General features: G+C 39.5%; 1 protein-coding gene across 7 annotated transcripts in view; it reads left to right on the top strand.

Annotated features, from left to right (window-relative positions):
* The window catches only part of LOC126203429 (bifunctional 3'-phosphoadenosine 5'-phosphosulfate synthase), a 365,659-nt gene that overhangs the window by 312,788 nt on the left and 26,688 nt on the right, over positions 1-26,183 (top strand). For all 7 annotated transcript variants that reach the window (XM_049937746.1, XM_049937743.1, XM_049937744.1 and 4 more), the window contains 3 exons: positions 5,360-5,593; positions 10,696-10,893; positions 16,689-16,925. In XM_049937746.1, the coding sequence (XP_049793703.1) occupies positions 5,360-5,593; positions 10,696-10,893; positions 16,689-16,925 (669 nt within the window). The remainder of the gene's footprint in view (positions 1-5,359; positions 5,594-10,695; positions 10,894-16,688; positions 16,926-26,183) is intronic.

Below are 26,183 nucleotides of genomic sequence, written 5' to 3'. Positions count from 1 at the left end.
ATAATTTCGTAACTACAAAATATGCTGATTTTACAAAATATATCATTTGTATACAAACAACACCTTTGGTGTTGTAGGTTGTTGTCAATATTTCCCACAGCTTAGCTAATTGCTTGTGATGTTATCTGAATGTGTTCTGTAAGCCTGAATTGCAGCTTTAAGCAAAGTGTAGTGCTACACAAGTGAATCCTCCCTGCAGTGGTTAACTTTGACACACTCTCTCTTTGATTTATGTTTGCTCTCTGTTTTGTAATTATTCTATTGTTTGATTCTCTGTTTAAAAAAAATTATGAGTTACAGAACAGTTTCTTATTTGCAATAAAGTGAATTTATTCAACCTGCAATAATTGGTGACCGCAATGTGATGTTTGATGGTCACTGACATGTCGAACTGTGCATTTTGCCAAGAACGGAACATTCGCATCAACCATGTTATGCATCTTTTGTGGCCTTGTTACTATAACTCTGTGATGTCAAACATGCTATCAACTGAAGATGTGGCTACAGGTGAAGCAATCAATTGTGTGTTGGTAAAACCACCACTATTTTGGCAACAGAATCCTGTCCTATGATTCATACAGTTAGAAAGAACTGCAGATGAGACGAATTATAGTTGCATTGTTGCAACACTCAGCAAAGATATGGCCGTGGAGGTACAAAACACTCTGGTGTCATCACTGAGCACTGAGCACTACACAGCTAGCAAGAATGCCCTGGTAACATTCCTCTTTCAATCTGAAGTGAAGAGATTGGAAGAGCCATTCTGAACTGAAGAGTTTGGGGATCACACTCCATCACAGCTACTGCACCACCCTGAATATGTTAGTGAGCAATGCTGTTAATGAAGAAATCCTGCACAATATTTGGCTACCATGCCTGCCAGATGATGCACAGAAGATATTAACAGTGTGTGCTGATGCGATGCACTCACGCAAATCGTGGATCGCATAGTGGAGATGTATCCGTCCGTGAGCATCATCATAGTTTGCCTATAGTCTTATGCAGATAAAACCCTCAGTGCATTACAAGTGCAGATCACCAAGCTCACCACTCAAATTGCTGCCTTACAAGCTCAGAGTACCAGTCGCCAGTTCTGTCACCACCACCCGCTGGGAAAGCATAACAATTCACTCTGATCAGCAAGAGTCTGCTGGTGACACTGACAGGTCAGGTCCAAGATGCAGAAGTGCAGTCCCCCATGTGAGAAGGGATACTCACCGGAAAGTGAATGATAATGGTCACTGGCACTCCAGATGGCAGCCATCAACTGTTTGTGACAGAACATAATACAAAGATACAGTTCCTAGTAGCCACAGGTGTTGATGTGTCAATTTATCCATCTGCCCATCTGCTGTACTGCAACTGTGATGACTGCTGCCTTCTTGCCACCAATGGTTCTATGATCTTAACACATGGTAAAGCCACAGTAACATTAAACTTATGCCTGCGATGCAAATTTGAGAGGCAACTCTTCATAGCAGATATAACGTACTCTGTACTCAGAGCAGACTTCCTATCATTTTATGGACTACTGCCTTACTTCTGTTATCGACATCTCCTTGATACCACTGCCAACTTGGTAAGCAAAGGACAGGTATGTCATGTGGATGATACTGCAGTGCGGATGATAAACAGTGACTCTCCATCCATAGAGCTCCTTAAGCAGTTCTCAGAGATCACATACCAGACACCTACACTAGTGCTCATGCAGCACTTGAGGGTAGACTATATGTGAACCACAGCAGAGAAACTGAAGTAGCGAAGCAGGAATTCTTGTTCATCCTCACATAGGGGATCTGCCATCCATTGAGTAGTAATTGGTTATCTCCACTGCATATGGTCCCAAAGAAAAAAAATGGAAAAAAATGTGAAGATTACAGACAGCTCAGTGCCAGAACCATCACTGACTGGTATCCAATACCGCTTATCCAAGATTTCAATTAAACATCCATGGTAAGCACACTGTTACTAGGTGAGTTTTACCAGATATCTGTGGCACCAGACAGTGTTGCAAAGATTGCCATCTGCACACCATTTGGACATTTGAATTCACTAGACTGCCTTTTGGAATTTTTAGTGCTGCCCAAATGATTCAACAACTTAAGGATGAGGTTACATGTGATCTATATTTTTGTTATGTGTATATCAGTGATGTTTTGGTCATGTCAAGCTGTGAGGCAGAACAGCAGATTTTTTCTCATCTTTGTGCACACAGTCTGCATATTAACATGTTGAAGTGCACCTTAAGTGCTGCTGAGGTTCAGATGCTACACACTATCAATGCTCGAGGTGTATGACTGCCATGGGAGAAAGTCAAAGCCTGCAGTAGTTACAGAATTATGATGATTTCTTGATGTCACCAATTTCTGTCATTGTTTAGTATACAACCCTGCCATCCTTGCTGCACCACTGAATGAATTCCTGCATAGCATCCTGAGGCCAAAGGACGAACTGTCGTGGGATAATGAGGCTGATTTAGCATTTAACAAGGTGAAGACTGCAACTGCAAAAACTATTGTGTTAGCGCACCCAGTTCCACAGGTGCCTCTCACCCTAATGGTGAGTGTGTCTGCCTCTTCAATTGGTACTGCTTTGCAGCAGCGAGTAGGTGAACACTGGCAGTCCATGGCCTTTCTCAGTCAAAAGTTATCACCATTGCAGTTGAACTGGTCCATGTATGATCATGAACTGTAAACTGCATATGCCTCCATTAAGAAGTTGCACCACATGTCAGAGGGATAGCAGCCCTTATGCCAGCGGCCAGAAAGAGCTTCATCACATCAACTGTACCATCTAGACTATATTGAGCAGTCCACCACTCACATAGTCCATGTCAAGGGAGACCTGAAAAATGTCAGCAGATGCTATCTCTCAGATCAATGTGATCACTGTGCAGTTGATTTCGAAGCTCTCACATCAGTGCAACAAGCAGACAGTGAGCTGTGAGACTTTTTGACGCAACTGTCAGGCCTACAGTTCTGTCATGTTACAGTATCATCATCAAACAAGCTACTGTATTGTGGTGTTGCAACCACCAAGCCACAAAAGTTTGTGACTGTTGACTTTCAGCAGCAGGCATCTGCTCTGTACATAACCTGTCACACCCCAAAATATGGGGCACTACAACATGGTGAAGCAAACTTTTGTGTGCCCAAACGTGGACAAAGATTGTGAGAAATATGTGCTCCAGTGTGTGGCCTGCCAACAGAACAAAGTTAGCAAGCATGTCAGGACACTTCCTGGCACATTTGTTCCATCAAAACAATGATTTGAGCATATGCATCAGGATATTATCAGACCACTCCCACCATTGGAAAGGTATCCCTAATGTCTTACAGCATTTTTGTGTACCACTATGAGTTACAAAAGACCAAGGAAGGCAATTCCAGTCATGACTGTTCAAAGCACTCCTGTTGGATATGAAGTGTATTAGAACCACAACATACCACATGGCAGCAAATGGCTTAGTTGAGCAAATGCACCAACAATTGAAAGAGTCTCTTCAGTGACATGAATCACAGCAGCAGACGCAGACATTGCTCATCATTCTCCTGGGTCTCTGCACTTTGTTGAAAGATGATCTGAAAGCCACAACCTTGGAACTTGTTTGTGGTCAGCCAATACAACTGCCCAGTGCAGACAACCACATTGAACCATCAGACTTCATGTGCAAGCTACAAGCAGAAATCTGGCAGCTGTGTCATGTTGCTCTGAGAGACAAGCAGACGTGTTGCCCCTTTGTTTTGAACAAGCTACAAAGATGTCATTATGATTTTGTATGGCATGATGCAGTGCACAAGCCACTCCAGCCACCTTATGGGGAAACTTATTGTGTTATCAGTGGGGAGGAGAAGATGTTCAAGGTTGACATGATGGATACACCAACCACCATCACCACCAACAGACTCAAACTAGCTTTCAGTGCCCCCTACACTGGTACAGACTCATCCATGGAGACTCTAAATGTGGTATTGACAAATGCACCAGCCACTCCACCACCTGTCACAAATAAACCACAATGGACACTAGAGCCTACGCTGATGACACAGCATGTGCAAAACATGCTGTTACCGAGTCTGGACAACATGCCTGATTCAATAGGAAACGTCATTGAGACTGAAGAGGGGAGTTTTGAAGTGCAGCATTAAGTGAAATGTAGTGCTACACTCGCAAGTGATTACTCCATGCAGTGATTATGTTTGATACACTATCTCTTTGACTTATTTTTGCTCTCTGTTGCATAATTATTTTGTTGTTTAATTCTGTGTCTAAAAAACTATCAAATGAGTTACAGATTAGTTTCAAATGTTGCAGTAAAGAGAGTTTATTAAACCCACACCGTGTCCTTCCTACATGAAGTGTTAATTTTCACATAAAGTATTTTTAGGTTAATCCCTCAAGTGCTAGGTAATTAATTGTAAGACCTATCTGATGATCTAATTAAGTCATTTAAATTACAGTAGGCTTACCAAGTGAAGAAATTGCTTACTAGGTCCATAGTGTAAGAACTATACCAGTTTTTGTTTTGAAGGACAGCAGAGAATGGAAATATGCTTAGTATTTCAGTTTTCTGTCAACAAAGTATGAAACAGCTTTAAGGCAAAACATGCTGAATTTACTTTTAGAGCATTTTACAAATAAGCTCATTCCATTTAACCGGTGGTTATTAAAGCTGTAAAGAGCTCATTGTGTCATCGATTATCTGTCCATTACTCTCAATTTTGCAGACTTGTGTAGTTTTCAGGTACATCTAAAGAAAAAAGTCAACCATATGATACCATGATCACTGGAAATCAAATTACCAAACAGAATAATGAGAATACATTAGCATTAATGTAAACCAAAATTACAAAATCAAAAAATAAATGGTATATCTTGTGGAAAGACAAGAGTGTCTGCTCAACAAAACTGGGTTGTGATAGATAAAAAAAATTGCTGTGATGGTGGGAAAAGGAAAAGAGAAAAGTTAGAGATTAGTATCGTGCCCTAACATGATCTGATGTAGAGAAATTACAGGATACAAAGATGAGGCAACTACAAAGAGCGAATGTATCCAGCCATTTTCTGCTGTTCTGTCTGCTTCTGTGACATTCAGTTGTCAGTGGTAAAACAGAAAACAGTGATAATGATAACAAAACAACTTGGCAATAAAATCATTATTTTTATTGCCTTTGATATCTTTGATAGTCTTTTGTTTCATAAATAGTGACAATATAGAAACCACACTTAACTGCAGTTTATATTATTTAAAAATTGTTGAATACAGGTTGAAATGTATAAATCAAGTATGCTGATGCTGCCAGAATGATAACTTAGTTGTGTTCCAAATATAAAACCTACCACTTTTGTTATGTCTTAGGCCATTCACTTCAACTGCCTGCCTGAGAAAGCTGGAATTAACCAGTCTGTTGTAATTGTACTACCAGTACATACAGAAGACAAGGAACGACTTGATGGGATGTCAGCCTTTGCGTTATCCTATGAGGGAAGGAGGGTAGCTATTCTCCGTAAGCCAGAATTCTATGGTCACCGTAAGGAGGAACGTGTCTGCCGTCAGTTTGGTACATCCCACAGAGGACACCCTTACATTAAGGTAAGAAAATAAAAACATAAGTCATTACAATAATAATGTTAAAGAAAAGGACATTTTATGCAAGCCGGTGCATTAGTTTTGTACATCTCTAGAACTGACAGATTTACAGTGTATTATTGCACCGGCATGGCATATTAATGTACTTACAGATAGCTGATTTAACTTATTGTAGTGGAAGAAATTTTCAACAACAGTATTTGGCTGGAAAGGGAAAAGATGTTGAGACCTAAAGTTCTTAAGTGCCAGGGCATGTACCAGTGACCAACATTAAATCTGAAACTTCACTGTAGCATATCATGGTGTGAGGGCATGTGATTGTGGTAATGGTGGTCCATTACATCATGACATAAAGCTTGGTAACTCCCTTGATACTGTTCAGAAACAATAGCTTATGTGCTGGAACTTCTTTTTACTCCCTCTCTTGTGCCCTTGAATGAGTCCTAGCAGTTTCCCAGCTGTTCAGCTTCATATACTTTTACACTACAGCAAGAAAAATCCAGGCTGGAAAAGTACAGTATATCCTTGCCATTGAAGTGTTGTCCTGCTAGCAAACACAGAAAACAAAAATTTTCAGCTTCAGGCTTTGTTCTTTGTAACGAGAAGAAACTATGTAGGAAGGCAGAAAACTTTCTTATTAACTTAACATAAACTTTTGTCAGATCTGTGTAAGGCTACATTATTTTTTCCCCTATGCATTGATGTAAGTGAAAATTCAATTCATATGAGTTTCTCTAGTTGTTGACCATACATCTTGGGAAACATTTTATTTTATCACAGCAAGAGAATTCTTAGTTATAAAAAAGTTGTATTCCTCTGTTTGGACACTTAGCATTAAAAAGAAAGCTTATGTTTGAAAACTGAAGTTATTAATTTACTCCACATGTTAATACCATTATAAAATCCAATTTCTTCTTATCCTGAAATTGCAATAACACTTGGAATTCTTCTGTTGTACAAAATTGAATCTTTTTTGAACTTATCATCATTATGACACTGCACAGGAAACATCATCTCTCCAGGTCAGGTATTCCTATAATGTCAAGTTACAATCATCCTAGTATCTCTTATAATGTTCTGATCATGAGGTTATTGTAGCTGTGAGCTTCCAGTGAATTTGATTTCATACATTACAGAACCAGCTTAGGATGAGACAAGTACATTTAAATTAGATTCAAGGTAGTTCATTTATCACTTCTGACGTAAGGAAATTGTCGGAACTGGTCTCTGCCAAAATCACAATTTTTCACCAGCTATTTGGCAAGGCAACCACTATTTCTGAATACAAAGAAACTCAGTCCCTTACAAAAAAATGTGTAATATCATTTTATTCCCATAAACTATTTGTTTCTTGGAATGCTTTAGAGAGTAATTCACTCTGTACATCATCTTTTCCACACTGGGCACAACTTTTGGTTAATTTCTTAAAATCACAAAAGTGAAAATTTGACTCTTGTTCAGCACCTAGTATTCAGATTTCAGTTGCACACCTTAATGCATCAGCCTCCCTTGTGTGAAACCAGCTCTTCATTAATAATTAAAGCAGCTCTCCACGTTAGACTATCCTGTGCAAGCCTCTTCATCTTTGTGTAATTATTGCAAGCTACATTCACTTGAATCTGTTTACTATTATTAAGCCTCACTCTCCCTCTAAAATTTGTATCCCCCATACTTTCCTCCATAACCATACTGACTTTTCCTTGATGCATCAGGATATTTTTCTCATGACGGAATCCTCCTGAGTATTCCTGCTCAGAGATGTGAATGGAAGACTGTTTTACTCCTAGAATATTTTACTCAGGATGATAGCATCATTATACCATACAGTACAGCAACATGTCCTGGGTAAAATCAACAGCTGTGGTTTGCCCTGGCTTTCAACCATTTGCAGGCCATATTAGCTCATTTTACAAGACCAGATCAGGCAGTCACCTAGACTACTGCCCCCTCTGATTGCTGAAAAGGCTACTTCTCCTCTTCAGCAGCAATATTGTAGTCTGGCCCCTCCACACATACCCTTCTGATGTGATCCACCTATGGTATGGCTCTCTGAATCACTGAAGCATGCAAAATAACTCCTTGTGACAAGGTCTATCATGCACGAGGCAGTTAAGTGGTTGATAATTGGGGCAGCTGTTGACTAGTAGTAAGATACTGTTCCCAAAACTACAGCAAATTGCTTATCAAACAATGGAACTCCGAGCAGGATATCAGCAATGTAGGAAAGAACACATTGTTACTTGCCATAAAGAAGACACATTAAATAGCAACAGGCACAATTAAAAGACACTTCTGGCCTGAGATACTGGAGATGGCAGTCATGTGTGCATGAGGTGTGCTTGCTCGTGTGTATGAGCAGTGCGTGTTTTTCTTTTGCTGATGAAGGCTGTGGCTGAAAGCTATGTAAGTGTCTTTTTAATGGTGCCTGTCTGCAGCTTAAATGTCTTCTTTACAGTAAGTACCAATCTGTCTTTTCCTTTATTGTTAGCAAATTTCTTTTGTTATAGCTATTACTATATGTTCCAAAGGTAATATCATTAGATCATCATCATTTTCACCACCACCACCACCACCACCATCACCATCATCTTTAACCCCTTAATAACTACTGCTAAGAAAGCCCCCCCCCCTCCCCCGAGCTTTCTGTCCATTGCAGTCTTTAGCTATGCATCATTTTGATTGTTGCTCTAACAAGTTTTCTAATGTCACCTACCCATCTTTTTGTTGTTTTTATGATATTTCCTGAAATTCAGGAATACCTCTCTAGGTATATCAACCATTCATTTGCACACACATGTCCCACATATGTAGATTTCATTTTCATTACAGTCAAATGTAGATCTAAATAATTACTTATTCCATTCCAGCCTTTCACCAATCTATCTGTCTGCTTTCTGGGGTCTTCCAGTAATTCCAAACATGCGTACTCCATTACTTGCTCGGTAACCCTTTGCTTTTCAGTGGTTTTCACATTAAAAGTCCTCATTGTTGCAAGTCGGGACTGGAAAGAACGCTGATAGTAAAATTTGCATACTACAAAATTTTTTGCAGATGCAAACTACATCATTTTTACTCTTTTGTTTTGCCTATCTAGTAACTGATTTCAGCTGTTCTAGGGACAAAAACTCTTCAGCTCATTCTATGACTTATTGTAAACTTGCTCTATTTTGTATTCATTGTGTAGCTTGTAAATTATTTCAATCTCCTTTTAATTTATTTTTCAGACCTGCTTTCAAACTTGCTCCATTAAGTTATTCCATACGTTGTTGAAGTTTATCAGGACTAGAGGCAAACAGAACAATGTCATTTGGCATGTTCCATTAATACATATTCTCAGTTTAAGGACGTGTATAAACTGTAGTTTTGGTGGGAGAGAATCTCTTTGGATGACTCCTCTTTCAATTCTAAATTTTCCACTATTTGGGTTCTCTAAGGCTGTCAATATAGATTTGGTTGAAAACTAAAATTTTTCTCAAAATTGGTGAATCTCAGGCATGTGGTAATTCATCCTCATAAATCCCACTTCTAAAGCCAGTTTGTTCCTCTGTTTGATTTAAATCCAATACTTTTCCTATGCAATTTGTAATTTTATCAGATATCATTTCAAGCAGTGAGCTCAGAGGCAATATGCGCACATATGCCAATACCATGAATAATGGTCATGTCACATATGAGTACATAAGAATATTAGCAGCAGCCCAACAGCAGTCATTTCCATTGGACAATGGTTGAGTACTTGGTGAAAAGCCTGTGGCATTTTAACCACCTGATGCAGTTGGAAGACAGAACATTTTATTGAGTAATATCAGCCTTGTACCAGTTTTGGGGAATTGTCTTGTTCTGCAAACCTTCCATAAATAATGTTGCGAGTTCCTTTTTTTAAAAGGATTCCCCTATGTTAAGCTGTTTTTATTGAGACACTATGTAGAGGTATATCTCATTTATTTTTAACTTGAATGACTTGACACACTCATGTGACATTACTTTCAGGGTGTTAGTATATTCATTATTAACTGCAGTATCTACATTTGTATTTATTTCTTGAAGCATAAAAACATTTAAAGACATCTTTAAATCCTTGTACAGTTCTTTCTATGTTTTTCGTTATTGTGTCAGTAGCCAGCTTAATGACAGAATTCAATTTCTGCTCAACACAAGATTCTGATTTGTTTTCTTTATATTCTTGTTTTCAGGAATTTCTCTTATCAGATTCTCATTCTACTTTCCCACATTCTCTTGAAGACATTTGTGATTATTTGTGTTGTGTTCTGTAACTCTATCATGTTTCTATTACTTATTTGAGTCTCCTGTCTTCTCTTTCATACTGGCTTTTTACATTTTGACAGATGGGAATGAAATCGTAAAATGAACTATTTCAGCAGTTGTATGAGTGCATTTAGGCACATTAAGAGAAGCTATCAGAAAAATAAGTCTATATGACCATGTAAGGATTGGAAGTCATCAGCATCCCAAACAAACATCCAGAATATTACCCATTGCTTTACCAATGTAATTTCTACTTACACAGAGCTGTCATTGGTCTAACATTGTCATAAATTCACTGCTTAATATTTCAAAGTTTGGCTGGTATCAATAATCTGTATAAGTGTCAGTATCCACTAACAAATATTGAAGCAGGCCACTCCTCTCTGTCTGTAAAATGTGTGTGTGTGTGTGTGTGTGAACTGTCCTCTGGAGAAAAAACTGACAACCGAGCAACATCAGCAACATCTTGTTGTATATTTGCCGACCCGCTGTTCAGTGCTTTTGTTATATAACAAATGGTTGCCTTTTCTCACATTAGTTTTTATATTCCAACTGGGTTTTCTCATATAATGTTAATCATGCTAATGTTATTACATATCATATAGTTTTAGATATGTTAAGAAACAGATTTAAAAATGTAGTATGTCTTTGTAATATATCAGGATTTTGTCCAATTAATACTAACCCTAACTCATCAAAAACTGTCTTTCATGACAGATATTTATAAGAGATTGAATCACTTGAATTTTCACAACCTTTTACCTTTTTTGTGTAATTAGTCTTTTGCATACATAACAGCTTTCTCACTGTGTTGAAATCATGCAAGCAATTCATTGCAGATGATTTATGAAAGTGGTGACTGGTTAGTCGGTGGTGACCTGGAGGTACTTGAAAGGATCCGATGGAATGACGGGCTAGACAGCTATCGTCTAACGCCACTTGAACTTCGAGCAAGGTTTAGGGAAATGGGTGCAGATGCTGTTTTTGCATTCCAGCTTCGAAACCCAATCCACAATGGACATGCATTACTTATGCAGGTATGTCTTTCTTTCTTTCTCTAATATATCAGATTGTAAATAGTTGTAATATTATGCCAACTTTTAATTTTTTATATGCAAATTCAGCTTTAAGGGGTAAATTAGATTTTCCATAAAAGCTGTATGTTTTTATTTATTTATTTATTTATTGTTCCGTGGGACCACATTTAGGAGAAGTCTCCATGGTCATGGAACGAGTCAATACATGAAATTATAACACGATTGTAGAAACAGAATGAAATGAAATATAAGAAACATATTCAGGCGACAAGTCGTTAGTTTAAATAAAGAAAATCAAGAATGTAACACTGGAATGTGCTTAATTTTTTAGCTCTTCCAGGAGCTCCTCGACAGAATAGAAGGAGTGAGCCATGAGGAAACACTTCAGTTTAGACTTAAAAGTGTTTGGGCTACTGCTAAGGTTTTTGAGTTCTTGCGGTAGCTTATTGAAAATGGATGCAGCAGAATACTGCACTCCTTTCTGCACAAGAGTCAAGGAAGTGTATTCCACATGCAGATTTGATTTCTGCCTAGTATTAACTGAGTGAAAGCTGCTAACTCTTGGGAATAAGCTAATATTGCTAACAACAAACGACATTAAAGAAAATACATACTGTGAGGGCAATGGCAAAATTCCCAGACTATTGAATAGGGGTCGACAAGAGGTTTTCTAACTTACACCATACATAGCTCGAACAGCCCGTTTTTGAGCCAAAAATACCCTTTTTGAATCAGAAGAATTACCCCAAAAAATAATACCATATGACATAAGCGTATGAAAATATGCGAAGTATTCTACTTTTCGTGTTGAAGTGTCACTTATTTCAGATACTGTTCTAATGGTAAATAAAGCGGCATTTAGTTTCTGAACAAGATCCTGAACATGGGCTTTCCACAACAACTTACTATCTATCCATACGCCTAGGAACTTGAACTGTTCCGTCTCGCTTATAACATGCCCATTCTGTCTGATTAAAATGTCAGTTCTTGTTGAATTGTGAGTTAGAAACTGTAAAAACTGAGTCTTACTGTGATTTAGCATCAAATTATTTTCCACAAGCCATGAACTTATATCATGAACTACATTATTTGATAATGTTTCAATATTACACACAAGATCCTTCACTACCAAGGTGGTGTCATCAGCAAACAGAAATATTTTTGAATCACCTGTAATACTAGAAGGCATATCATTTATATAAATAAGAAACAGCAGTGGCCCCAGCACCGACCCTTGGGGAACGCCCCATTTAACAGTGCCCCATTGGGACTGAACATCATTACCACTCTCGATATTGCGGAGGATTACCTTCTGCTTTCTGTTCTTAAAGTAGGAGGCGAACCAATTGTAAGCTACTCCCCTTACTCCATAATGTTCCAACTTCTGCAGTAATATTTTGTGGTCAACACAGTCAAAAGCCTTCGTTAAATCAAAGAAAACACCTAACGTTTGCAACCTTTTATTTAATCCCTCCAAAACCTCACAGAGAAAAGAGACTATAGCATTTTCAGTTGTTAAGCCATTTCTAAAACCAAACTGTACATTTGACAGCAAATTATGTGAATTTAAATGCTCCAGTAACCTTGTATATACAACCTTCTCGATAACTTTAGCAAATACCGATGGCATAGAAATAGGTCTATAATTGTCAACATTATCCCTGTCTCCCTTTTTATAAAGTGGCTTCACTACCGAGTACTTTAATCGGTCAGGAAACCGACCACTCCTAAAGGAAAAGTTACAGATATGGCTAAGTACTGAGCTAACATACGTGGAACAATACTTCAGTATTCTGCTAGATACCCCGTTATATCCATGAGAGTTCTTGGTCTTTAGAGATTTAATTATTAATTCAATCTCCCTCTTGTCAGTATCATGGAGGAGCATTTCAGGTAACAATCTCGGAACACTTTTTTCTAAGGGCGCTATATGATTCCCTGTTGGGACTAGGTTTCTATTTAGTTCACCTGCTATATTCAGAAAGTGATTATTAAGTACTGTACATATATGCGACTTATCAGTAACACGGACATCCCCACTACGCACTGATTCTATATTCTCGACCTGTCTCTGCAGACCAGCCACTTCCTTTACGACTGACCATATGGTTTTAATTTTATCCTGAGACTTAGCTATTCTATCTGCATACCACATACTTTTTGCCTTCCTAATAACTTTTTTAAGCACCTTACAATACTGTTTGTAATGGGCTGCTGCATTTAGATTGTGACTGTTTCTAACGTTTTGATATAATTGCCACTTTGTTCTACAAGATATTCTTATCCCTTTAGTCAGCCACCCAGGCTGCCTGTTTGTGCTAGTACCCTGTTTTGAACGTTCTAACGGAAAGCAACTTTCAAAGAGCATGAGAAAAGTCTTGAGGAAAGCATTATATTTATCGTCTACTGTATCAGCACTATAAACATCTTGCCACTCTTGTTCCTTGATAAGGTTTACAAAAGTCTGTACAGCAACTGGATCAGCTTTCCTAAAAAGTTGGTAACTATATTTAACATGTGTTGCAGCACAAAAATCTTTTAGACTTAAAATTTGTGCATCATGATCTGAAAGGCCATTCACCTTTTTGCTAACAGAATGCCCTTCTAATAATGACGAATGAACAAAAATATTGTCTATGGTTGTTCGACTGTTCCCTTGCACTCTCGTTGGAAAGAATACGGTTTGCATAAGATTATATGAATTAAGGAGGTCTACCAGCATCCTTTTCCTTGCACAATCACTTATACAATTAATATTGAAGTCACCACATATAACTAACTTTTTGTATTTCCTATAAAGTGAACCAAGAACCTCCTCTAGCTTTAGCAAAAATGTTGTGAAATCTGAGTCTGGGGATCTATAAATAACAACAGTAAGAAGTTTAGCTCCACTAAATTTAACCACACCTGCACAACATTCAAACACCTTTTCAGTGCAGTAGTTTGAAACATCAATTGACTCAAATGGGATACCGTTTTTCACATACATGGCTACTCCCCCACACCGCAAAGAGCTCCTAGAAAAGCTGCCAGCCAACCTGTATCCTGGTAAAGGAAGCCTCTGAATTATCTCCTTATTTAAGAATTGTTCAGATATACCAATAATTTCAGAGTCAACATCTATAAGCAGTTCACTAACTTTATCTCTAATACCTTGTATATTTTGATGAAATATACTAATTCCCTCATTAATCGGATACCCAAGCTTTGTAGAAAGTGGTTTCTTTGTTAGAGAGACTTCCCTTAAGCAGGAATACCTATCAGCTGACTTCAATCTAAAAAAGGTACAGCTCTAACACCCACAACTACCGGAATTTTCCCATGAGTGATCCCACCACCCCCACCTATGCTGTCACCTATAAGTTTTGCCAACCTCCCCTTCCCATACCTGTTGAGGTGTAGGCCATGTCTAGTGAAACCCGTCCTGCCGATAGATTCCACCGACACCACTGAAATGTGACTCATGCCTTCTGTCATCAGCGCACCCCCAAGTCTCATGTTATAACGTCTGACGGTTGTATTAAGATGAGGCCGATCGTGACGCTGAAACAGTTCCACGAAATGCACATTCGTGTTGCCAGTCTGAGTGGCTATCTTTTCCAGGTCACCATCTATGTCATACTCCCCATCCCTATCAATACTATTACCAGCCCCACCCACAATCACTACCTGATCCTCTTTAGTAAAATCCCTACATAACCCCCCTATGTTAAAAGTCACCTGAGCCAATCCTGCATTAGGCTTCACAATGCTGGTGACCTGGTACTCACTCCCCAAAACTTCCTGCAACTGCTGGCCTACACCTCTACCATGAGAACTACCTAACAGCAGAACCTTCTTCTTTCTCTTAGACTTTGCAACTATCCTAGCCACCGTAACTGCTGAGGTCTGCTGCATACTTCCTACATCTACAGCTACTAGAGATTCCTCTCCACTAGACTCTGACAGTTGGTCATATCTATTACAAACACCAATAGTAAAACTATCTGAAAATCTCCTTCTCCTAGCAGATATCTTGCCAACAGCCAGCTCCCATTCCCCAACCCCCTTCTCCCTCCTCATCCTGTCTAGCTCCTCCTGAGCGTTTTTCAACTGCACCTGAAGGGCACAGATCTTACGCTCCTGCTCCTCTATCAACTTACTCTTGCTACATAACCTGCAGTTCCAGGAGAGGATCTCACCAGAATGCCCACTGGCTTCCCCACTGCATTCCCCCCAGTGAAAATACTTCGAACAAGTCTCACACCGCAATCCACTGCTCACGAACCTACGGCAAAGCCCACACTTCTCACTCATGGTAAAATTTTACAATTATTGAAACAAGAAAACAACTTTATCTAAGTTCCGCTACTACAATAAGAAGATGTTAAAAACTGACTACAATAATCACAAACTTGCTCTACAAGGGAAGTAACTACTATTATTGACAGTATTAATCAACAACAAATGAGAATATAACAAAATACTAACACAGAAAGAAAATCAAACGTCTAATGACAGTAACGAAACTGAAAGTAGTTCGCAAAAATTTCTTCTGAAGTTATTTCACCGGAAAACACCAAGAACACCGGTTGAAGACTACTAAAGTTCCTAAATAAACTACTATACACAAACAATTAATTAGTACTTAGCTTTCGATGCGCCGCTACAGCTGCATAACATAATTTAATAAAAATATTCTACTTTATTGCAACTGTAGACATCTTTATGACTGCAAACCTTTCATTTTTGTTATTTTTATACATAGAAATCCCTTTTTTTTTTTTTTTTTTTTTCGCTCATTCAAAAAATGTAACAAATTTTAGTGGGACATCATATGCAGCTTAGAAATAGCAATATTCTACATTATTTTTCTTATAAGTCACTTAATTTTCTTTCTATAAAGATGCTCACTGGGAGGTATCTGTGCAGAATTTCCTGAATTTCTCTTGTAAATAACTGTCAAGGCTACTGTATTTCTAAATATAGTTTTCTAGTTATACATCCTAATATGCTGATATAAAACTGTAAATAAGGAGAATCAGTGACAATTTCCACCGAATAACGATGTAGTGTGGGTTATGGGGCAGGGTGAGGCCATGATGATTACAAACAGTCTGGAAAATAAGATCAATTTGTGTAGGAGGAAAATTAGTGAGGAATTCTTAATTCATGGTGAATTGGAAGCAGTGGTTATGCAATGGAGGATATAGAATGTGGAAGAGAGGATATATTGTTACAAAACATGTTATTAACAATAACACTGTGATTTTTCAGCTGTCATATAATTAGAGGTTTCTGGGTCCATTTTCTTCTCAGCAGTTAAGATTTGAGTATAATAAATGTAACCTATTTTGTATTGTCAGTTTCTATTCTTCACCTAACAGACCTCCATATATTCCTTTGCCATGTCACAAAATCCTCTATCATGTGAGACTTAAAACTTATATTGTGCCTGTCAGATTGTCGGCAGTCATCTTTAGTGTGGTGTACAGAAGTAACTTTTTCTCTAACTGTTCTGTCATGAACTAAACGCTGTACTTCCTTTTACCATAGCATTGTATCATCCAAGAATAAGTTTATGCAATATATTGAACTGTCTGTAGAGTTTTTCTACTATATTAGGTCTTTTATAGAGATGTGCTACATTTGATTCTTTCCTGTCTGACTTATTGTACACTAGGCTCCTTACATTAAATATTGTTTTAGTTTAGAATCATTTATCTATAGTCACACCATTCTCATATATACAATAACTGTATACACTTTTAGTATTATGCATTCACAATGTGATAATGTCATTTCCATTGTGAAAGGACACAAAACGAAGGCTCTTGGAGGAGCATGGCTTCCGGAAACCAGTGCTGCTTCTGCATCCTTTGGGTGGTTGGACAAAGGATGATGATGTACCCCTGCCAGTGAGAATGGAGCAGCATAAAGCAGTATTAGATGAAGGAGTACTCGATCCAGAGTCTACCCTGTTGGCAATTTTCCCATCTCCAATGCAGTATGCAGGACCCACTGAAGTTCAGTGGCATGCAAAGGCTCGAATGGTAAGTACTGTGTGAGAGTCTCTTTACGTAATACAGATATTTCTTCAACAGAAAAAGATTGTTAAGATGCTCACTTACCAGTATGAAAGGTAAAAGCAGGCCCATAACCATCATAATATTTGACTGAAAGCATTTAAAATATGGACAAGGAACTTTTATAACATTATATCAAAAGTGACAACCTTCCCTCCAGTTCAGTCCTGACATGTTATGGGAATTGTCATGGCAGAAGCTGGTAACTCCACCCACTGTGGCACTTCTTCTATGTAGGACTTTTGAACTCTGAGAATAGTTGCCATAACCCTCTGTCCTGTTGAATAATCTCTCTGTGGCTTTGAATAATGGATTGACAGTGTGTAGCAGGGCAAGGTGGGGCTATCCTACTTGTTCTTATACCAGTCGTGATGTCAGTATTATATTTTTCCCTTTGCTGATAGCTTTTCATTCTTAGTGCTTATGTGATAGTGACATGAAGAAACTAATTTCTTTGTCATCTGTATTTCACAAAATTTTATTATCCACAGGATAGTTCTCAGATTACTGATGATAAGGTTTAGTAGTGCTTCTGATAGCTCATTCTTCGACTGTTGGAGCTCTTTCCATTTCTCTTGAAGTTAGTCAACAGCTTCAATGGTGGACGAGGTCTGGAGACCCAATGGCAAAGAAGGTGGAAGAACCAACTTCAGCAGTGTCTGTATTCCATGTTAGGAGTGGCTGCAACAGGCATCTGTTCTCCATGTTACGAGTGGCCTTTCCTTCTGCTGGCAGTAGCTCTAAAATGCTTGGTAACAGGCTATGTGACGAGCTGACCATAAAAATTCTGTCACATGTTTATGAAAATTATGTCTTCTGGATCTGGTAAAAAGGCTAGGGCATACCCTGTAGGCAACGCGCGTTGGCGTGGCCTGGTCAGTATGAGAAATATGCAAGGGTTACCATCGCACGGTTGCCGACGGCTAAACAAGCTAGCCCTCACATTCTGTCTTGCAAGACTCAACGCTGGCACCATGACTGGATGGTACAATGAGCTATCTAAAGTCCTTGAAACCTGATGCATAGACATCTATGTGCTTCAAGAAATATGGTGGATCGGAAGCAAATCATATGACATTGGATGCGGTTACAAGCTGATGTATAAGGGCATATGCGGAACAGCTAGTGGCGTTGGCATTATAGTGTCATCCAAGTCTAATGGTAATGTCTCTGAAGTGCAAAGATATGATGATTGCCTGATGAAGATTGTGTACATCACAGATGGCAGAAAAATCCACTTTTTCAGGGCCTACACTCCACAAACTGACCAAGCAACTTCCATCAAGGACACCTTTTGGAGGATGCTTGATGCAAAGATCATTGGAGTACCCCCAGAAGATTACATCATCATTGCCGGGGATCTGAATGGGCACATAAGAAGCATAAAGGAAGAACATACTGCTCACAGTGAGCATGGATTCCGAGAAAAGAATAACAATGGTGAGCGTATCCTTGATTTCTCAGAAGCTCATAACCTGGTTCAAATTCTCATGAGACACTGTGATCTCAAAGATGAGCTTGATGCAAAGGTCATTCCCTATGAAACAGTTTCGACACAACACAATCCATTGATTTGCAAGCTACGAATCAAGTTACCAACAAACAAGCACCTAGATCACACAGGACCTGCAAGAATCAAATGGTGTAAATTCGAGGATCATAGCCCGCATTACTTTGCCACCAGTTACTACAGTTGAAGAAATCTAGGAGAAACTGAAAGAGTCTGCTCACGAAGCTGCACAGGCAGTTCTTGGGACAACACAGGCAGTTCTTGGGACAACAAAACCAGGACAATGGAGGATGGATAAAGATATGTGGCTTTGGAATTACACTGTCAAAGACACGGTACACACAAAGAAATGATTGTATCCAGAGTTTCTTGCTGATAAAACTGTGGGGCGATGGAATGCATATAGAACAGCCTGAAGAGATGCAAAACAGATTATAGCAGCAACCAACCCCTCATGTTATGCTGATCTATATATGAAACTTGACACATGTGAAGGAGAGCGGGACTTATATTGACTCACTAAAGCAAGACATCACAATTCAGAAGATGTTTTTCAGTTGTACAGAGTCCGTGATGAGACCAGTAATCTGCTAGTTGACTGGAAGAAGGCCAGAGGATGATGGCGCAGCTACTTCAAGAAGATCTTAACAGAAGTTTCCCCATCCACCAATACCCGTCACTCATGCTGTTGAAAGGCTCACTAGAGAAATTGCAGTCTTAGAGGTCAAGACTGGAAACGAAGATACTAAGGTGGACAGTGGGCCTAACTAAGTTAGATCATGTTTCCAATGACAGCATCAGGAAACAGTTTGGTGTTGCACTAATCCAAGACAAGATGTGTGAGAGTCATCTTCAATGGTGTGGGCCTGTCTTACAGGCTGGTGATGACTCTATTGCCAAGGCGGGTTACACACTTGAAGTCGTAGGCAGAAGACCCAAAGGCAGACCTACGCAACATTGGGCTGACATGATTCATAAAGACCTTAAATGTGTGGACATCCACCCAAATGCAACCCATGATAGAGCGAAATGGAGACAATGGACCCATGTAGTGGACCCCATAGGCACACGGGACAAACACTGAAGGAAAAGAAGAAGAAGAAGAAGAAGTTATCATTTCTGGAAGTTTTTCAAAGTTTCTTATGTTTGTATATTGTGAAATATTCATCCAAGAGGTCATTTCCACTCTGTTCTGGATTTAAGTTCATATTCATGATAAACGTGCTTTCAGTGCCAAGTGTTGTACTCCATTTACGACCCTGCTTTCAGGTTTGGGCTTGATTTTAGTTACGACATGATTCTATTCTGTGAAACATCAGGTACTTCAAAATGTCTACATCACCATGGTTCCAGTTAGACAATGTAAAAGGCATCACCTACAAGGAGAGGAACCAGAATACAAAGCAGTATATTGTTCTCAAGGTCTGTACATTCAGGAGGCTAACAGATACTAAAACAGCAGTAAGTCAGCTGCACATTAGGCACCTTAGAGTGTTTTCCAGAGGTGCCAGTCAGAACCCAATGAAATCTCTGAAAAGATTGGCCTGAGTCACCAAATATAACAGGCTGGGGACTTGGTGTGTTTGGAAAATCTATAATTTTACCAGGACTTCACAGTCAAGTAGTGGTGTGAGAAAAATGAAGAGAAGCCCAAAATCTGGGATAAATTCAAGGCTGAACTGAAGAAAAGTTTGGTGAAAGTCAGCAGCAAGTAAGCTTAGCAGAAGAACAATTGAAAGAAATGATCCAACATCATGAAGAAATGACCCGGTCCTACATACAGAATGTTTTGATACTCTGCTACATTGAGAGTCTGAATATGACCGCTGACAAAATTACACATTTGATGAAAGGAGTCACAGAAGAGATGTACCTAGCTCTTCTGATGAAGGATATCACAACAACAGAGGTATTCATCAAGAGATGCCAGCACATTGAGGAACTGCAACAGAAATAGTTGGATGAAACAGGTATGACTGATTCCTGAATGTGGCCCTATGGCAGCTGTGGAAGATGACTGTTACCTCTTTCATACACCATATTGTAAGAGAAGAGGTACAGCATATTTTGGCAATTATAAATATCAGACTGAGTAAGCAAGGGGTAGCAGCTATGAATGTCAACCGCATACTTCAGGCAGTAATAGAGAATGTTGAACAAGAGGTGTAAAGATCTTTAGAATCAATCTCTTCCAGCAGTCAAAAGCACCAGGCAGAATGGACTCAGCCAGATCAGACTTAAGCCACAGCCATCAAATGACACTCTCGTACCCAACCAGTGCATGTAAAATCAGCTGCTCCTCCAAGTATAAGACCTCACAGAAGAAGAGATATTGGAGGACAGAGGAAAACACACTTGTATATTTTCACTTTTGGATGTCCTGGACACTTTGTATTCTACTACAGGGAAAGGAGATGAGTTTTTGACTACAACTGCTACACTACCATCGCAACTGTAGCCTGGATAAGGCTGTTCACCTACATGCCATAGCTGTTCCCCATCATCGTACAAAGTTACCAGCCTCTCGCCTAGTCATTGAATTCAGGAAAACTTAGTGAGGCAACCATCTATTGAGATAAGTCCACCACAGATGAAAATCCTTCATATGTGACACTTACCAAGAAGTCAGGAATCTCATCACCGTCATCATTGCTGGCAACCCTGTCTGAGCACTAGTCGAGTCAAGAGCTTTCTTTCCTGTATCGTCAAATGTTTATCATTGACAGCTAAAAAAGATTGTGTTCCATTATATGAAAGTGATTGTATTTAAAGTCACAAATGGGAAATATTTGCAGCTCAAAGGAACTTGTACTGGAAGAGTAACTACCAGTGAAATCATAATGCTATTCTTGGATGGTATTTCTTGCAGGCATCACAAGCAATCAAAGACTTTGGAATATTAGATCTCCAGACTGATAAAGTTATTTTTAACAAGCACATGTAACAAACACTGCTCTGGGCAGTTGTTTGCCATTGAAAATGTTGCTTCCCCATCATCAACGAGACAAGTTACAGTCATCAATCTAGGTGTCCATTTAAACTGTGAAGTTTTTGTTGATTTCAAAAAGCTACAAAAACAACCATAAGCATTGCAGGCTCCTGCCAGCTTCAAAAGTGTGATGAACACCTTTGACACCTTAAATGAATGTTTTTGCTGTCTATAGGACACTGTCATTTTGTTAAAGATATTTGATTATCATCTAAGCCACCTGAAAATTGTGTTGAAAGTTGTCCACATGTATCCAAAGAAGCGTCTCTTCATTACGCAAGAAATAAAAAAATCATAGGAAACCTTGTTAGTGGAGATGGGAGAGTCTGTCACAATCCAGAGAAAATAAGAGCAAGCATAAATTTTCTGACTCCTTGCCACATCCATGATCTTAAGTTTTCTTGGAATGTGCTTGTACAACCAGCAATTCATACAGGACTTTGATGCCAGATTTTCCTGAAATGATTTTTTTATAGGTCTTTTCTTGTCCTTAAGGGTGCACAAACCTCTTCTTCAGCCCTAGCACTTTATGATGAGGATGCTGAGACTGAACTTCACACCAATGCTAACAGATACGGGATAGGTGCAGTTATTGTACACATTCAGGAAAAGGTGATAGCTTAAACTTTCAGAGTACTCTTTAAGTCTGAGAGGACCTACTCTACAACCGAGAAAGAGTGCCTTGCTGTTGTTCGGGCCATCAACGCATTATATCCATATTTGTTTGGCAAACCATCTTTGTGAGAGAGAACCATTATCTACACTGGCTGACTGGCCTAAGTGATCCTTTGAGTGAGCTGGGAAGGTGAGCACTGAGGGTCCAAGAATACAGCGTCACACTGATATACAAAAACGAATGCGAACACAAGGACACTGACTGCCTTTCAGTGGTTCGTTTGGTGGAAGACAGCAGTGTGGATGAAATCTCAATCATCACTGCATTACATGACATTACTGCTGAACAAAGAGGAGGTTCAGTGTTTCTGAAAACCACAGCAGTCTTGAAGAATGAGGAACTGACCAAAGGAGAATGGAACATTTTATAAGAGGGACTATGATCCGATGGGGTGGATGTGGTTGCTTATCATTCCAGCTCATCTGCAGCCAGCTATCCTGAAGTATTTCCACAATGCTGCAACATCAGGTTACCTGGGGCATATGAAGACTCTGGAGTGGATCAGACGCACATACCACTGGTCAGGTCTCTACCAATCTGTTAGATACTATGTGAGCCACTCTAAGGAATACTAACAATGGAATGCATGTGCTGCAATTATCTCCAAGGCTTGCAGTGCTAGTTCTGCCTGCAGCAGTACCATTTCACCAAATAGGAATCAACCTCTTCGAGAGGTTCCTGAAGTAGACAAATCAGAATCAATGGATAATAATTTGCACTCACTACCTCGGCCACTGTGCTGTCACCAAAGCTGTGCTGACCGCCAGAGCTGAAAAACTTGCAAGGTTCCTTGTAGAAAACATCAATTTCAAGCATGGAGCACTCCATGTGATGATCTCTGACTATGGAAAAGTTTTCTAACTGACACTAATGTTAGAGTTGAACAGGGAGATTGGGATAGAATTCTGCCTATTGTGACATTCACATACAAAACAATGAAGCAAGGCAGTACAGGCTCCACCCTGTTCTTTCTGCTCCACGGTCATGATGCTGATGCAACAATGGATACACTGTTCCTGTTTCAACTGGATGATAATCAGGATGATTACATGAAATGTCTCGTCAGCAGAACCGCAGAAGCAAAACACCTGGCTCACATATGGATCCTGGATGCCCAGGAGAAAAACTGAGTGTTACAATGCCTAGCACTGCCAGTGAGATACAGCCCGGAAACTTTGTATAGATTTTTATGTCTGTGTAGAAAGTGGGACTACCATAAAAGCTACTAAATTGCTATTCTGGACCATATCATATCCTTTGTCACTTGTCAGACATCAGATACAAAGTCAAGGATTATGACCCTTCATCGCAAAGACAAAACTACAGATAAATCATTCATGTCCTCCATATGAAGCCTTATTACAGCCCTAGCTGCAAATCGACTATGTGGAATTCTCGTTCAAGCAAACAGAAGACCCGCTCAGTGACCATGAAGCTTCGATGCTCATAATAGTGAGGAGGATGTGACAACATGACGAGGATGCACAGACCCACCAGCACTGCCACACAGAAGACCAGTGACAAGATATGGATCCAGGTTACTACTGCTGGCTCCAAAGAGAACTTCTGAAACAGTGGTCACTGTTTCTCCAGCAGAGAGTGGAATGCTGGGGGCTGTGCTGCATGCAGTGTGGCATAGCAGCTAGCATCACTGGCTGGCATGCTGCAGGTTACCAATTCGAACACAGCCATCAGCAATTATTTTTTATTTAGTAATTATCATTTCTGAAAAGTTCTTCAAATTTCTTTTGTTTGTATATTCTGGAATATGAACCATGGACCTTGCCGTTGGTGGGGAGGCTTGCGTGCCTCAGCGATACAGATGGCCGTACCGTAGGTGCAACCACAGCGGAGGGGTATCTGTTGAGAGGACAGACAAACATGTGGTTCCTGAAGAGGGGCAGCAGCCTTTTCAGTAGTTGCAGGGGCAACAGTCTGGATGATTGACTGATCTGGCCTTGTAACATTAACCAAAACGGCCTTGCTGTGCTGGTACTGCGAACGGGTGAAAGCAAGGGGAAACTACAGCCATAATTTTTCCCGAGGACATGCAGCTTTACTGTATGATTAAATGATGATGGCGTCCTCTTGGGTAAAATATTCCAGAGGTAAAATAGTCCCCCATTCGGATCTCCGGGAGGGGACTACTCAAGAGGACGTCGTTATCAGGAGAAAGAAAACTGGCGTTCTACGGATCGGAGCGTGGAGTGTCAGGTAGGTTAGAAAATTTAAAAAGGAAAATGGATAGGTTAAAGTTAGATATAGTGGGAATTAGTGAAGTTCGGTGGCAGGAGGAACAAGACTTTTGGTCAGGTGATTACAGGGTTATAAATACAAAATCAAATAGAGGTAATGCAGGAGTAGGTTTAATAATGAATAAAAAAATAGGAGTGCGGGTTAGCTACTACAAACAGCATAGTGAACGCACTGTTGTGGCCAAGATAGACACAAAGCCCATGCCCACTACAGTAGTACAAGTTTATATGCCAACTAGCTCTGCAGATGATGAAGAAATTGATGAAATGTATGACGAGATAAAAGAAATTATTCAGGTAGTGAAGGGAGACGAAAATTTAATAGTCATGGGTGACTGGAATTTGTCAGTAGGAAAAGGGAGAGAAGGAAACATAGTAGGTGAATATGGATTGGGGGGAAGAAATGAAAGAGGAAGCCGCCTTGTAGAATTTTGCACAGAGCATAACGTAATCATAGCTAACATTTGGTTCAAGAATCATAAAAGAAGGTTGTATACCTGGAAGAATCCTGGAGATACTAAAAGGTATCAGATAGATTATATAATGGTAAGACAGAGATTTAGGAACCAGGTTTTAAATTGTAAGACATTTCCAGGGACAGATATGGATTCTGACCTCAATCTCTTGGTTATGAACTGCAGATTGAAACTGAAGAAACTGCAAAAAGGTGGAAATTTAAGGAGATGGGACCTGGATAAACTGAAAGAATGAGAGGTTGTAGAGAGTTTCAGGGAGAGCATAAGGGAACAATTGACAGGAATGGGGGAAAGAAATACAGTAGAAGAAGAATGGGTAGCTCTGAGGGATGAAGTAGTGAAAGCAGCAGACGATCAGGTAGGTAAAACGACGAGGGCTAATAGAAATCCTTGGGTAACAGAAGAAATATTGAATTTAATTGATGAAAGGAGAAAATATAAAAATGCAGTAAATGAAGCAGGCAAAAAGGAATACAAACGTCTCAAAAATGAGATCGACAGGAAGTGCAAAATGGCTAAGCAGGGATGGCTAGAGGACAAATGTAAGGATGTAGAGGCTTATCTCACTAGGGGTAAGATAGATACTGCCTACAGGAAAATTAAAGAGACCTTTGGAGATAAGAGAACCACTTGTATGAACATCATGAGCTCACATGGAAACCCAGTTCTAAGCAAAGAAGGGAAAGCAGAAAGGTGGAAGGAGTATATAGAGGGTCTATACAAGGGCGATGTACTTGAGGACAATATTATGGAAATGGAAGAGGATGTAGATGAAGATGAAATGGGAGATACAATACTGCGTGAAGAGTTTGACAGAGCACTGAAAGACCTGAGTCGAAACAAGGCCCCCGGAGTAGACAACATTCCATTGGAACTACTGACGGCCTTGGGAGAGCCAGTCCTGACAAAACTCTACCATCTGGTGAGCAAGATGTGTGAAACAGGCGAAATACCCTCAGACTTCAAGAAGAATATAATAATTCCAATCCCAAAGAAAGCAGGTGTTGACAGATGTGAGAATTACCGAACTATCAGTTTAATAAGCCACAGCTGCAAAATACTAACACGAATTCTTTACAGACGAATGGAAAAACTAGTAGAAGCTGACCTCTGGGAAGATCAGTTTGGATTCCGTAGAAATGTTGGAACACGTGAGGCAATACTGACCTTACGACTTATCTTAGAAGAAAGATTAAGGAAAGGCAAACCTACGTTTCTAGCATTTGTAGACTTAGAGAAAGCTTTTGACAATGTTGACTGGAATACTCTCTTTCAAATTCTAAAGGTGGCAGGGGTAAAATACAGGGAGCGAAAGGCTA

Source organism: Schistocerca nitens, chromosome 9, assembly GCF_023898315.1.
Source record: "Schistocerca nitens isolate TAMUIC-IGC-003100 chromosome 9, iqSchNite1.1, whole genome shotgun sequence".
NCBI classification, from domain to species: domain Eukaryota; kingdom Metazoa; phylum Arthropoda; class Insecta; order Orthoptera; family Acrididae; genus Schistocerca; species Schistocerca nitens.
This window is presented reverse-complemented; position numbering and strand designations above follow the sequence as displayed.